Genomic DNA, 12,374 nt, shown 5'->3' with positions numbered 1-12,374 from the left:
CATACAGTGTTAGGTTGCTCGGCTTCTGTAAGTAACCCCTGGTAGCCTAGGCTAGGATTGAAGAGCGGAGGTCCCTTTCACCGGTGGACAAAACATTACACATACACGCTATTGTACGTGAATAATGAATGTGCCTATTGAAGCACACACAACAATTTTATTTAGTTTGAGCAGAAGGACAGCCCTGTGGTTTAACCAATCAGGGACTGCCACATAAAATATGCAAGATAGTATATTTTACTACGTCATCATGGTTTTTTTGTACAAGCAATTTCTGCCTAGTAACAAAAAGCTAAATATATACATTTTTATACAGTTTAAAATGTTTCTTAAGTCTGGTGCAAGACAGGCCTGTGGTTTTAACGCCATGGAGTTACTTCTGCTCTCAAAAAGGGAAGTAGCTTAACCGCATCCATCTGTTCTGAACAGATATCTAACCTTGTGACAATTCTAAATGCCTTGTACAAGCAAAAACACATATGACCTTAAGCAATAGATTTCTATGTCATGCTAACAGTAATTTTCCAATACCCAAAATGGATGTCTTCTAACAAGATGGTTCCCTCATTTACCTTATAATCCTTCCTTTGATCATTCTGTGATTTACATAATGATCATTCCTTTTCTAATTTAATAGCACAGGCTTCATACTCCGAACCCTTGTGCTCTTGGTTTCTATACCATACCGTTGGATCCTTAACAATGGAAGTGAGTTTCAGATCCTTCGGAGCGACCGTGTTTCCCTTTTTACATAAACATTTGATTATCTTATAACAGGCATATAAAAATAGAATGAAGAGAATCACAGTGACAATTGTCATGGCAGCATTTCGGAGCCAAGATATTAATCCCCCAAAACTAAAACTGCTCGAGAAGGGATCCCAGTTTTTTCCTATGTTCCTTGCCTCTTTCTGTAGTTTATTTACCTCTTCCCTGTGTTGGGCAATAACGTCATAGTAGTCTGGGACTTCGATGCTGGTATTATGAATCCAGGTACAGCACTCATAATCCTCAGTAGTCTCACAGAGGCCAGTAAGGGCTGCACTCATACTTTCTATAGCCAACTCATGTAGTTCTAGTTGCTTCCTAATTGCCCTAGTTTCTAGATTTAGTTTGGTTATGTCATCAGAATTTTCCTCCAGAATCTCATCAATTATGCCAGTGTAATTATTTAATCTTTTCATTAGGTCAATTCCCCACCCTGTCCAGGAAGGGAACCATGCCCAGGCCATATCTTTTTCTAAAAACAATTCTCGTTTATTACGGTGTCTAAGGGGATATCTAGGATGCATGCTGGCTTCAAGGAGGTGACTTCCCTTGTTATCCCCTAATACCCCCATAATAGGAACCAGGGCTGCAAGGTAACACCACCCCTGGGGTTTGGTTGGGATCCAGGGGTGACAGAGTTTGCCGCAGCATATATATATGGTATTTCCTAGAGCTAGGGGTCGTTTATGGAACACGTTCCTAAGAGTATCAGAAAGGCCAGAGAGCACCAGAATTGACATTAATTGGTGTATTGTAGTCTTGGTACTGGAGCTAAGAAAGTCTAAAAAGGTGGCATTTAGGGTGGGATCTGAAGTATGGAAGAAAGAAGGACTGTTAAATGATGTCATTGAAATGTTAAGTTTTGCTTGTTTGCAAACCTCGGCTCCATCTGTGGTGTTTCCCAGTCGGAAACACCAGTCTGGGAAGTGGCTTCTACCTATAATTTGGAAAGTGAGGGTTTTATTTGGACGGGTCCTAGTAACATTCGTTAGGACGATAGGGGGTGTTCCATTAAGGAGGGGGGTAAAATTCAAGGGGACTGCCATGAGAGGGATTCTAGCTGTACTGGGATGTAGCTTGCTGCAAATCCAGCATTTCTCAAAACCAGATTTTTGAGCATAGCTATATTTGATTTTTAGTAGTAACATCTTGTTAGTCAGTCCCTTAGGTGACTCATTAACGGGTACAATACTTCTACTATGTCTTTGGCCGGGGGTATTATTCATCTTAGGTGGTCCACATATCCCTTTTAATAAACCTAAATCTTCTGGATGATATATACAGTTGGCTATAAACCATGTGGGCAGGAATACAAATAGTACCAGACTACCCCAAAGGCATACAGCCTTCCCTGACACTGATGGAGAAAGCATCTTTTTTTAAAGTTCTGATTATTTGTTATCTAAGAGTTCTGTTCTTCTTCTTCGTTTCTCATCCCGGCAGTTGTTGGCTCTGTTTTGTCCTTTTGAGGGGGTGTGGGATCTTCCAGGGAAATTTGTTCTATGCCTCTCTGAACTTCTTGTAGATCTTGTTCTTGGGAGTTGCTGCTCTGTCACTGCCAGGGGCTCTGGAGTCGAGGGAAGCTGGGGACACTTTTTAAGACGGCTGGCGTGGATCCAGGTGTTTCCTAGGTCTGTTAACACTGCGGTCCTGGATACCTTTTCCACCTTCCATGGTCCTGAGAAAGCCGGTCCGATACTCTTTCTTTGTGCTAATTGTTTGATCAGCACTTTATCCCCAGGGATGAAGGGATGCGTTGGTTCTGTGGGAAGAGGGAAAAAAGGTGACAGAAACTTGTTCGTTTATTTCGTGGAGCATACTTACCAGATTTTTCACGTACATTTCCTGTTGGGAATAAATGTCAATATCAGTGTCTTGGTCTAATGGGGGTAATTCTATGTTTGCGGGGATTCCCATGAGGACCTCAAAGGGTGATAATTTTGTTCTTGCATGTGGATCTTCCCCTCTTTTGACCAAAGACCTTCAGGGTCTTTGGTCAATCCTTCCTTTGTCCAAAAATGGACATCATCTTCTGTGGCCATTGATTGCATCTGTGCTATAACAGTTTTAAAGTTAGGTGCTGCGAAGTGTTCCTTGAAAAACATTGTTGTGGGGGCAGGTGGGTTAGGGGAAAAGGCAGCAGCTCTTTTAGCTTCTCTGTCAGCAAAAGCATTCCCTTTTGAAACACGACTGCTGTCAGAGGAGTGTGTCTTTACTTTAATTATGGCTACCTTTTTTGGAAAAAGAATGGCTTGGAGGAGAGCACTAATCTGTGTGGAGTTGCCAATTATTTTGTTGTCTGCGGTTTTAAAACCTCTATTGGCCCATATCACACCAAAATCATGCACCACTCCAAAAGCATATCTACTGTCTGTGTAGACGTTCACCTCTTTACCGGTGAATAGAATGCAGGCCCTAGTGAGGGCTTCTAACTCTGCTACCTGGGCTGAAGAAGGAGGTAATGATTTTGCCTCCAGTACGATGTCTGGTAGTTGAACAACTGCATAACCGGTTAAAAAGGTGGAGTCAGAGGGACGTGAGCAGCTACCGTCAACGAAAACATCCTCTGCACCTGAGATAGGGGTGTCAGTGAGATCCGGTCTGGGACTGGTAATAGCAGCAACCTTTTCCGAACAGTCATGTATAATGTCTGGGTCATGTGGTAAACGCAACATGGAATGCAAAAGGCGCACAGCGGGGTTGCTGGCAGGCACATATTTGAGTGTGAGGTTATCAGTGTTCATCAGTGTTATCTCATAACCACTAAGTCTTTGCGAGGTCATATGTTGGGTATTCATGTTCTGAATAAGATGCGTGACTGAATGAGTGGTATAGAGAGTCAATGGGTGACCTAGCACTAATTTGTTTGCATCTTGTACAGCCATTGCACAGGCAGCAAGATTTTGGAGACAGAATGGCATTCCCTGTACTTGGATGGGGAGTTTTTTTTTAGATAGGTAGGAGACAGGGCGGTAGCCTGTTCCATGCTGTTGTGTTAGCACGGCGGCAAAAGAGGTCCCCGAGACTACACAGTATAGTTGAAAAGCTTTACCATAGTCTACCAACCCTAGGGCGGGAGCATTTGACAGACTGTTTAATAGAGCTTGAAAAGCTTGTAGTCTGTCTTCAGTCCAATCTATTAATTTAGGGGCTGTCGAGCCAGTAGCCTCTCTTAGGATACTATCATAATGAGAACAGTCAGGGATCCATTGGCGGCAATATACAATTGCACCCAAAAATGAGAGTAGGGCGGCCTTGTCTTTTGGGGGACTGAGAGCTCGAAGGGCTGCGGCACGTTTGGGGGACACTATCCTTGTCCCTTCCTTTAGAATGCACCCTAGGTATTCTACCTGTGGCTGGCACCATTGTATTTTCTTCCTTGAGGCTAGATGCCCGGCGTGAGCTAGGTGTTGTAACAGTGATGTTGAATCGACCGCACAATCTTCAGCAGTTCGACTGCACAGGAGCAGGTCATCCACATACTGTATTAGTACCGACCCACGCTCAGAAGTCCAAGACTTGACAGTCTCGTTGAGTACCATAGAGAAGGCGGCTGGACTGTCTACATACCCTTGCCAGGTTAGTTGGCCCCCGGCCCAGGAGAAAGCAAACATAGGTTGGGCTTCCTCTGCAATGGGAATGCTAAAGAAAGCATTCGCTAAATCAATTACTGTGTAGCATAGAGAGTCTGCCGGTATGCATGAGAAAATAAAAGTGATGTCTGAGACTAGGGGTGGGAGGGGAATCACTTGTTTGTTTACTGCTCTGAGGTCTTGGACGAGTCTCCACTCCCCACTGGCCTTTTTTTACGGGGTAAATGGGTGTGTTCCAGGGGCTGATGATTGGTCTCAGGATACCTTTTGATATGTAATCATTAATTTGAGGGGAGATGCCTTTGACTTTCTCTGGGGGTAGGGGATACTGTTTTTGATATTGTATCCCTGCATCTGACCGCATTTGGGGTGCATATGGTGTGCAATTAATAAAGCCCACACTACCTTTGTTTTCTGCCCAAATTGTGTGATGGTCAAGGGAGGAAGGTATCATTAGAAAGAAATTCCTGTGTGCATGTCTTTTTGGGAACCCTCTGTGTGCATGTCGCTTAGGGCCATGTAAGTCACATAATGGTGAACTAGCGGTAAGGGAACCTTCTTTATTAAACTTAATGATAATACACAGTTGTGCCAAGAGGTCCCGTCCCATAAGGGGCACAGGGCATGAGGACAAGACGGCAAAAGTTTGGGTACATAATTTCTGTCCTTCTGGAGTGGCTACAGTCAGTGGTGGAGTGATGGGATGGGTGACAGGTGTCCCATTAATACCAACAGAGTTTCCCTCGGTGCATTATTTGTGGCTGTGTAGGATATTGGGGTAGTGGTTGACGAGGGTTCTGGTATGGCAGATAACGGGGATACTGTGGGCGGGTCTGGGGGTTAAATCCCCTGCCTCTGCCTCTTGCTCTAATCTGTCCAGTCCTATAAGGGCACTGGGATTTCCAATGTCCTTGCTGTCCACAATTGCCTGTATTTTCCAAGGCATTTGTTCCATGCACAGAAACAATCCTTCATGTATTGTGGGTCAGCCCCTTTGCAGGGAGGATAAGAATGCTTATGTACCTGACAAATTTTACTGACTTCTTGCCAGTCTTCCTCTGAACAAGGACCTTGGGGTCCTGGGTCATGGATTCCCAATTGGTGACACCTTTCTCGGACTTGTGTCCAAAATGGTTCTACCTGGGGGCCAGGGATCATATTACTGACAAATTCATAGGGTGATGGGGTGGCCATGGCTTGGGTTGCTGCAGAATTCCCCATCTAGTAGTCTGGGCAGTGTGTGTCTAGTGGCAGGACACAGGTGATAACACCCGGTTTGTCCAACAATCCGGTCTCTGGTCTGGGAGTAGGATCCCTGATCTTTTTTTTGGGGCAGATGGACTTATATAAAACTATGAAGATTTACCCTTAATATACGATGAAGGGTAAATCTTTCCTGGTGGCGGGATATACCCCTCTTACACCAAGTCTGCAAGAGAACCCCCCTGGTCTGGTGGTCAGTAAAATCCACTTGTCATCTATTCTTAGGAAGAGTAGACCTAACGTGCAATGGGGGCAGGCGGATACTATGTCACTACAAGAGGGCTCCTCATATTCTGCACTTATTTAAACAACAACAATTATTTTCCTTATACTCTATATTAAAACTTATACTCTATATACTTACACGTGTACCTAGAGAGAAACAGACATATTCTTAATATACTTTAAGACATGACATAACCGTATTGCAATACATTTATCAATTTATAGTGCACTTTTTTTTTTTTTTTTAAAAATTTTTTCAAATGGGCGTCCACTCCACCAATCCCTTTGTCACGGGCGTAATCTACTACTTCCCGTGTTAAAAATACTATCACCAATAGTTTTAAGTCAGACCAACCTAGTCGGACTCCCCTAAACCTATAAATTCCTTGCGAGCCCTTTTAACCTCCCGAGGGACCAGCCTAGTTCCTCGCGAAGGCACAGTTACTTCTTTTAATTTTAAACTAAGTTCGTAGCGGCCGCCCGGACAGAGTAAGTGTTTACACCATTCACCAATCAGGTAAAAAAGAGTAAAGTGACTTACCTGTCGCAAGACGAGACGAACCCCACTTTGCTGGTACCAAAACTGTTAGGTTGCTCGGCTTCTGTAAGTAACCCCTGGTAGCCTAGGCTAGGATTGAAGAGCGGAGGTCCCTTTCACCGGTGGACAAAACATTACACATACACGCTATTGTACGTGAATAATGAATGTGCCTATTGAAGCACACACAACAATTTTATTTAGTTTGAGCAGAAGGACAGCCCTGTGGTTTAACCAATCAGGGACTGCCACATAAAATATGCAAGATAGTATATTTTACTACGTCATCATGGTTTTTTTGTACAAGCAATTTCTGCCTAGTAACAAAAAGCTAAATATATACATTTTTATACAGTTTAAAATGTTTCTTAAGTCTGGTGCAAGACAGGCCTGTGGTTTTAACGCCATGGAGTTACTTCTGCTCTCAAAAAGGGAAGTAGCTTAACCGCATCCATCTGTTCTGAACAGATATCTAACCTTGTGACAATTCTAAATGCCTTGTACAAGCAAAAACACATATGACCTTAAGCAATAGATTTCTATGTCATGCTAACAGTAATTTTCCAATACCCAAAATGGATGTCTTCTAACAAGATGGTTCCCTCATTTACCTTATATACAGCACGCACAATCTCCTAACACTGACTGAAAGCTCTATTTAAAACGAGCAAGATAGTTAGCTATATAGGTGGATATAGCGGTGTATACTGCGTTCAGCGCACGCAGACAGCATGCACAATCTCCTAACACTGACTGAAAGCTCTATTTAAAACGAGCAAGATAGTTAGCTATATAGGTGGATATAGCGGTGTATACTGCGTTCAGAGCACGCAGACAGCACGCACAATCTCCTAACACTGACTGAAAGCTCTATTTAAAACAAGCAAGATAGTTTGCTATATAGGTGGATAAAGCGGTGTATACTGGGTTCAGAGCACGCAGACAGCACGCACAATCTCCTAACACTGACTGCAAGCTCTATTATAAAAGATAGATATATCGCTAGCTATATAGGTGAATATAGCGGTGTATACTGCGGTCAGGGCACGCAGACAACAACCACTACAGAAGAGCAAGAACGAAAAATCGCCCGATAACGATCGGTGTATACTGTGTTGAAGGTACACAGAACACCCACTAACTGCTGGCGGCCTTATATAGTGTGGGGAGTGTACTACACAGCCTGAGCTATGATTGGCCACAGGCATCCTGCCTGTGGCCAATCATGGCTCTCCCCGCTGCTGGCGCTGTGATTGGCCAAGCATGCGGGGTCACAGTGCATGCTTGGCCAATCATGAGCCAGCAATGCACTGCGCCATCGCAGTGCATTGTGGGCCGTGAGCGCCACACGAATTTTGCGCGAACGCCCCATATCGTTCGGAATTCGCCGAATGGGCAAACAGCCAATGTTCGAGTCGAAGCTCATCACTACCCCAGAGGTTCTCCCCCTAGTGTATAGATTACATTCATATTTTTGCCACCCAAATGCATTATTTTACATTTTTCTACATTGAACCTCATTTGCCATGTAGTTGCCCACCTAATTCATTTGTTCAGTTCTAATTGAAAGGTTTCCACATCCTGCGGAGAAGTTATTGCCCTGCTTAGCTTAGTATTGTCCGCAAATACAGAAATTTAACTGTTTACGAACAAATTAAACAGGATTGGTCCCAGCACAGAACCCTGGGGGACCCCACTACCCACCCCTGACCATTCCGAGTACTCCCCATTTATCACCACTCTCTGAACTCGCCCTTCAAGCCAGTTTTCAATCCCTGTACTCACCCTATGGTCCATGCCAACTGACCTTATTTTGTACAGTAAACGTTTATGGGGGACTGTGTCAAATGCTTTTGCAAAATCCAGCTACACCATGTGTACGGGCCTTCCTTTATCTAGATGGCAACTCACCTCCTCATAGAAGGTTAATAGATTGGTTTGGCAAGAATGATTTTTCATGAATCCATGCTGATTACCGCTAATGAAACCATTCTCTTTAGTAAAATCTTGTGTATAGTCCCTTATCACCCCCTCCAAGAGTTTGCATACTATTGATGTTAGGCTACCTGGTTTGTAATTCCCAGGGATGTATTTTAGGTCATTTTTAAATATTGGTGCTACATTGGCTTTTCTCCAATCAGCTGGTACCATTCCAGTCAGTAGATTGTCAATAAAAATTAGGAACAATGGTCTGGCAATTACTTGACTGAGTTCCCTAAGTACTCTCAGATGCAAGCCATCTGGTCCCAGTGATGTATTAATGTTAAGTTTCCCAAGTCTAATTTTAATTCTGTCCTCTGTTAACTATGGAGGTGCTTCCTGTGATGTGTCATGAGGATAAACACTGCAGTTTTGGTTACTGAAGCCCCCCAATTCCCTCATAAAGACTGAGGAGAAGAATAAATTCAATACCTTTGCCATCTCCCCATTCTTTGTAACCAGATGTCCTTTTTCCTTCTTTATGGGGCCAATATGGTTGGTCCTCCCTTTTTTACTGCTTACATACTTAAATCATTTCTTGGGATTTGTTTTTCTCTCCTCTGCTATGTGTCTTGCATGTTCTATCTTAGCCATCCTTATTGCACCCTTAAGCCCCATACACACTATCAGTTTTTCTGCTGAGTTTTTCCTTCAGGTTTACCAAAACCATGTAGTGCAAGGGCCTGCTTGATTGAATACAAATTGAAACTCCTAAGGTGTGACTTCATATTATATGTTTTTTGTAAATCTGAAGGAAAAACTCAGCAGAAAAACTGATAGTGTGTATGGGGCTTTTCATTTCTTGTTGCATTCTTTATAAAGTCTGAATGCTGAGGATGATTCCTCAACCTTGTATTTTTTGAAGGCCTTCTCCTTTGCTTTTATATGCATTTTTACATTGGAGTTAAGCCATTCAGACCTTTTGTTCACTCTTTTAAATGTATTACCCAATGGGGTGCTTTGGCTAATGTCCTTATTTAGTATGCTCTTAAAGCAAACCCATCTCTCCTCCATGTTCTTTGTTTCTAAGATTTTATCCCAATTTTTGACTTCTAGCAAGGTTCATGGGAAGTTGGTTCTTTTGAAATTCAGTGTCTTTGTATTCCCCTTATGTTTCCTATTTGTGTGATTTATACTGAAGCCAATTGACCTGCAATTGCTGTTACCTAAATTGCCCTGTATTTCCACATCCGTGATCAGGTCTGTATTGTTGGTAATCCGTAGATCCAGTAACACTTTATATCTAGTTGGTGCATCTACCATCTGACCTATAAAATTGTCCTGCAAGACATTTAGGAACTGGCGAGCCTTAGATGAATGTGTGGTTCCCTCCCCCCAGTCTATGTCTGGATAATTAAAATCCCCCATTATGATAACACTTCCCATCCTTGCTGCTAATCCAGTTTGTGATAGGACATCTGTCTCCCCTTTCTCCCTCAGGTTAGGGGGCCTATAGCATACTCCCAGTATTATTTTCCCCTTAGCTTCATCCCTTTGGAGCTCTACCCATAAGCATTCCACCTCCTCCCTAGCTCTCTTAGTGATGTCATCACTCACATTCACTTGTACATTATTCTTAATATATAAGCATACCCCCCCCCCCCCTCATGATTATTAAAACAATGTAGAGTAATACATCTCCAAACCTTGTTGATCTCCAATAGTGTATGTTTTGCATAGCTCTTTAAAGAATCACAGTCCTGGTTGTTTTAAGCTGATATCAACTATAAACTTGTCTTTAAACTTTTATCAAGCAATACAACAGTCTACTTTTCTCAAATCTTACCAATTAATGAAACTGTGTTTCTACCCGGAAGCCTAGGAAACAAGCTAGTGACCACTGACATCCAGAGCTGAAAGAACGTCTTTTTGCATTGCACACCATCAATTGCATCAGTGTCGGAAAAGCATAAAATATCAACGCTAATAAACTTTAATCTTATACTACATGTATATTAACACACACATGCACAGTGACACACCTATATACGTATTGCATCATGCATCCTTCACTTGAATACATTGATGCTTTTCTTTTACAAAAATAGATAACACACCACATATTAATAAAAAAACAATATATTTTCAATACACTGTGCCTATTTTGGTTTGTTTTTCGAAAGATTTGTGTCTACCTTTAAATTCAGGGAGCTTTGATATAATAGGAGTCATCAGAGAGGAACAGCTAGTTACCAAGGAGACTCCCTGATAAATGAGAGAGAGGGACTGGTACCAGAGCTACACATTCTGTATCTCCCTAATTCAAAGGAGCTCACATTTTATTCACTGGCTGGTTATAGTGTGTCAGGCATTCACAGAGCATGGCTTTCTGCTGGCAAACAGGACTGTAACCTTATTTGTGCGGGGAAGGATTGCTTGTGTGATCTGATTGTGGGGGGAAAAAAAAAATCAGGGACATAGAAGAAAGCCTTGTTTCAGTGTGAGAAAAGAACAGAGATTGTAGCGATGAGAGATTTCCTTGGATCGAACTTGACTGCACGAGAACAAATACATTCCAAGGACATGGTAGCCTAGCCGGAGAAGGCTAAGGTGGAAAATGAGATTATTGATATTTAAAGTGGATATTCCAATATGATGCAAAGCCAGGAGAGGGTGAGAAATGCCTCCCTTTCTCTGTACTGCAGTGTATGGGATTTTTGTTTAAGTCATGGATCTCTGGAAAATGTGATTTCTCTATGGATCTCTGGACTAGGTCTCTGCAGGCTAGCCTAACTCCTGCATGCTGCTGGCATTTATTTATTTGTTAAACTAAAAAAAGATTTTCTATTTACATGTCATTTGCATTGAGCAGTGAATATTTGGAACTTGTCACTTTAGCAGTTCTGTTTGACTCTAGAAGCTCTGAGGACTTTGATGTGAATTGTCTGATGACGCTCACATTTTTCTAACAGGATACAAAAGTTACTTATCCAACACAAAACTACCGTAAGGCTCTACGGATGAGGGGAATTATTCTTTCCATGGAGCAGATTTATACGCCAGCCTACAAAGGAGATACAAAGATCAGTGACAATAGAAGCAAAGAAGATTTCAAAAATGCCGAAGTCAGGGCATTGTAGAATAAAGGTAGGCTGACAATTTCCTTACTAACATTTTCAGCTTGGCTCCTAAGGGTTTTGTGTGTATGTGCATGAGCTGCCTGAAATAACAATGCATGGACTTCTTAGTAATACTGCATTAGGATAGTCTTGTTTGTTTATTGCCCTTTATTCTTACACATTGTTTTTCTGTTTCTGTTGTAGGTATTGATTTGTGTATAGTAAACTATGTATTAGAGTCTATTGAGAAAATTATGTTTTTATCATCCCTTAACATTTGACATCTGTATATAAGTCAGTGCAGCAAGTTACATACTACACAATTAAAATTAATAAAGGGTGTGAGGAATGTATTTTTTATGCACTAAACAGTAATATAGGACATTTGGTCTGTTATGCCTGGGACACCAATCACAATAGTGGCATTACAGATATTCTGAAAACTAGGGGTTGAGACCTCTCCTGCAGAATCTTGAAAGTCTTCTATACAGCTGAGTGATGATTCCATGTACTGTTTTGTTACTGGTAAATTCAGGTCAGAGAGTCATACAGCTTAAAGTAAACTACACTATTAAATCCGGTACACAAACACTTCTTAGCTTGCATCTACAAAGTTACGTTTTTCAGCAGTGCAATAGTGTGTATCAGAAATTCCTACACTGAGATAAGTCTGTGAGTTACCTGGGAACTCAGGAGCTCAATTGAATGAAAGAGGTCATTCAAGCTAATAGAAAGACCCCCCTATTATGACCCTTTATAAAGTGATTAGGAAGACTGCACCCCCCCCCCTTAGATTATACTCCTAGGTTACAAAAAAGGCAGGAGATAGCCCAACTTTGATACTGCCACCTGGAGGGTCTTATAGAGCTTTAATTTTATCTCCAGAAAAATACATTTATTTTTATGGTTAAGATTTATCAGATTAATAAGATTCTTGTCGATATTATT

At 42.0% G+C, this 12,374-nt stretch overlaps 2 protein-coding genes across 3 annotated transcripts in view; one reads left to right on the top strand and one right to left on the bottom strand.

Moving 5' to 3' along the window:
• Positions 1-12,374, top strand: part of KCNMB2 (potassium calcium-activated channel subfamily M regulatory beta subunit 2) — an 828,748-nt gene that overhangs the window by 493,578 nt on the left and 322,796 nt on the right. For both annotated transcript variants that reach the window (XM_077487943.1, XM_077487942.1), the window contains one exon: positions 11,280-11,454. The gene's annotated coding sequence lies outside the window, so the exon portion shown is untranslated. The remainder of the gene's footprint in view (positions 1-11,279; positions 11,455-12,374) is intronic.
• On the bottom strand, positions 112-6,998 carry LOC143988399 (uncharacterized). Its single transcript, XM_077487939.1, has 2 exons — positions 6,391-6,998; positions 112-2,530 (listed from the first exon to the last, which is right to left on the bottom strand). The coding sequence occupies exon 2, from the start codon at positions 2,139-2,141 to the stop codon at positions 615-617; it is 1,527 nt and encodes a 508-aa protein (XP_077344065.1). The 5' UTR covers positions 2,142-2,530; positions 6,391-6,998; the 3' UTR covers positions 112-614.

This window comes from Lithobates pipiens, unplaced genomic scaffold (assembly GCF_037356315.1).
Source record: "Lithobates pipiens isolate NorthernLeopardFrog02 unplaced genomic scaffold, aLitPip1_a1.2 Scaffold_18, whole genome shotgun sequence".
Classification (NCBI taxonomy): domain Eukaryota; kingdom Metazoa; phylum Chordata; class Amphibia; order Anura; family Ranidae; genus Lithobates; species Lithobates pipiens.
Note: the sequence above shows the minus strand (reverse complement) of the source record. Positions and strands in the feature narration are given on the sequence as shown.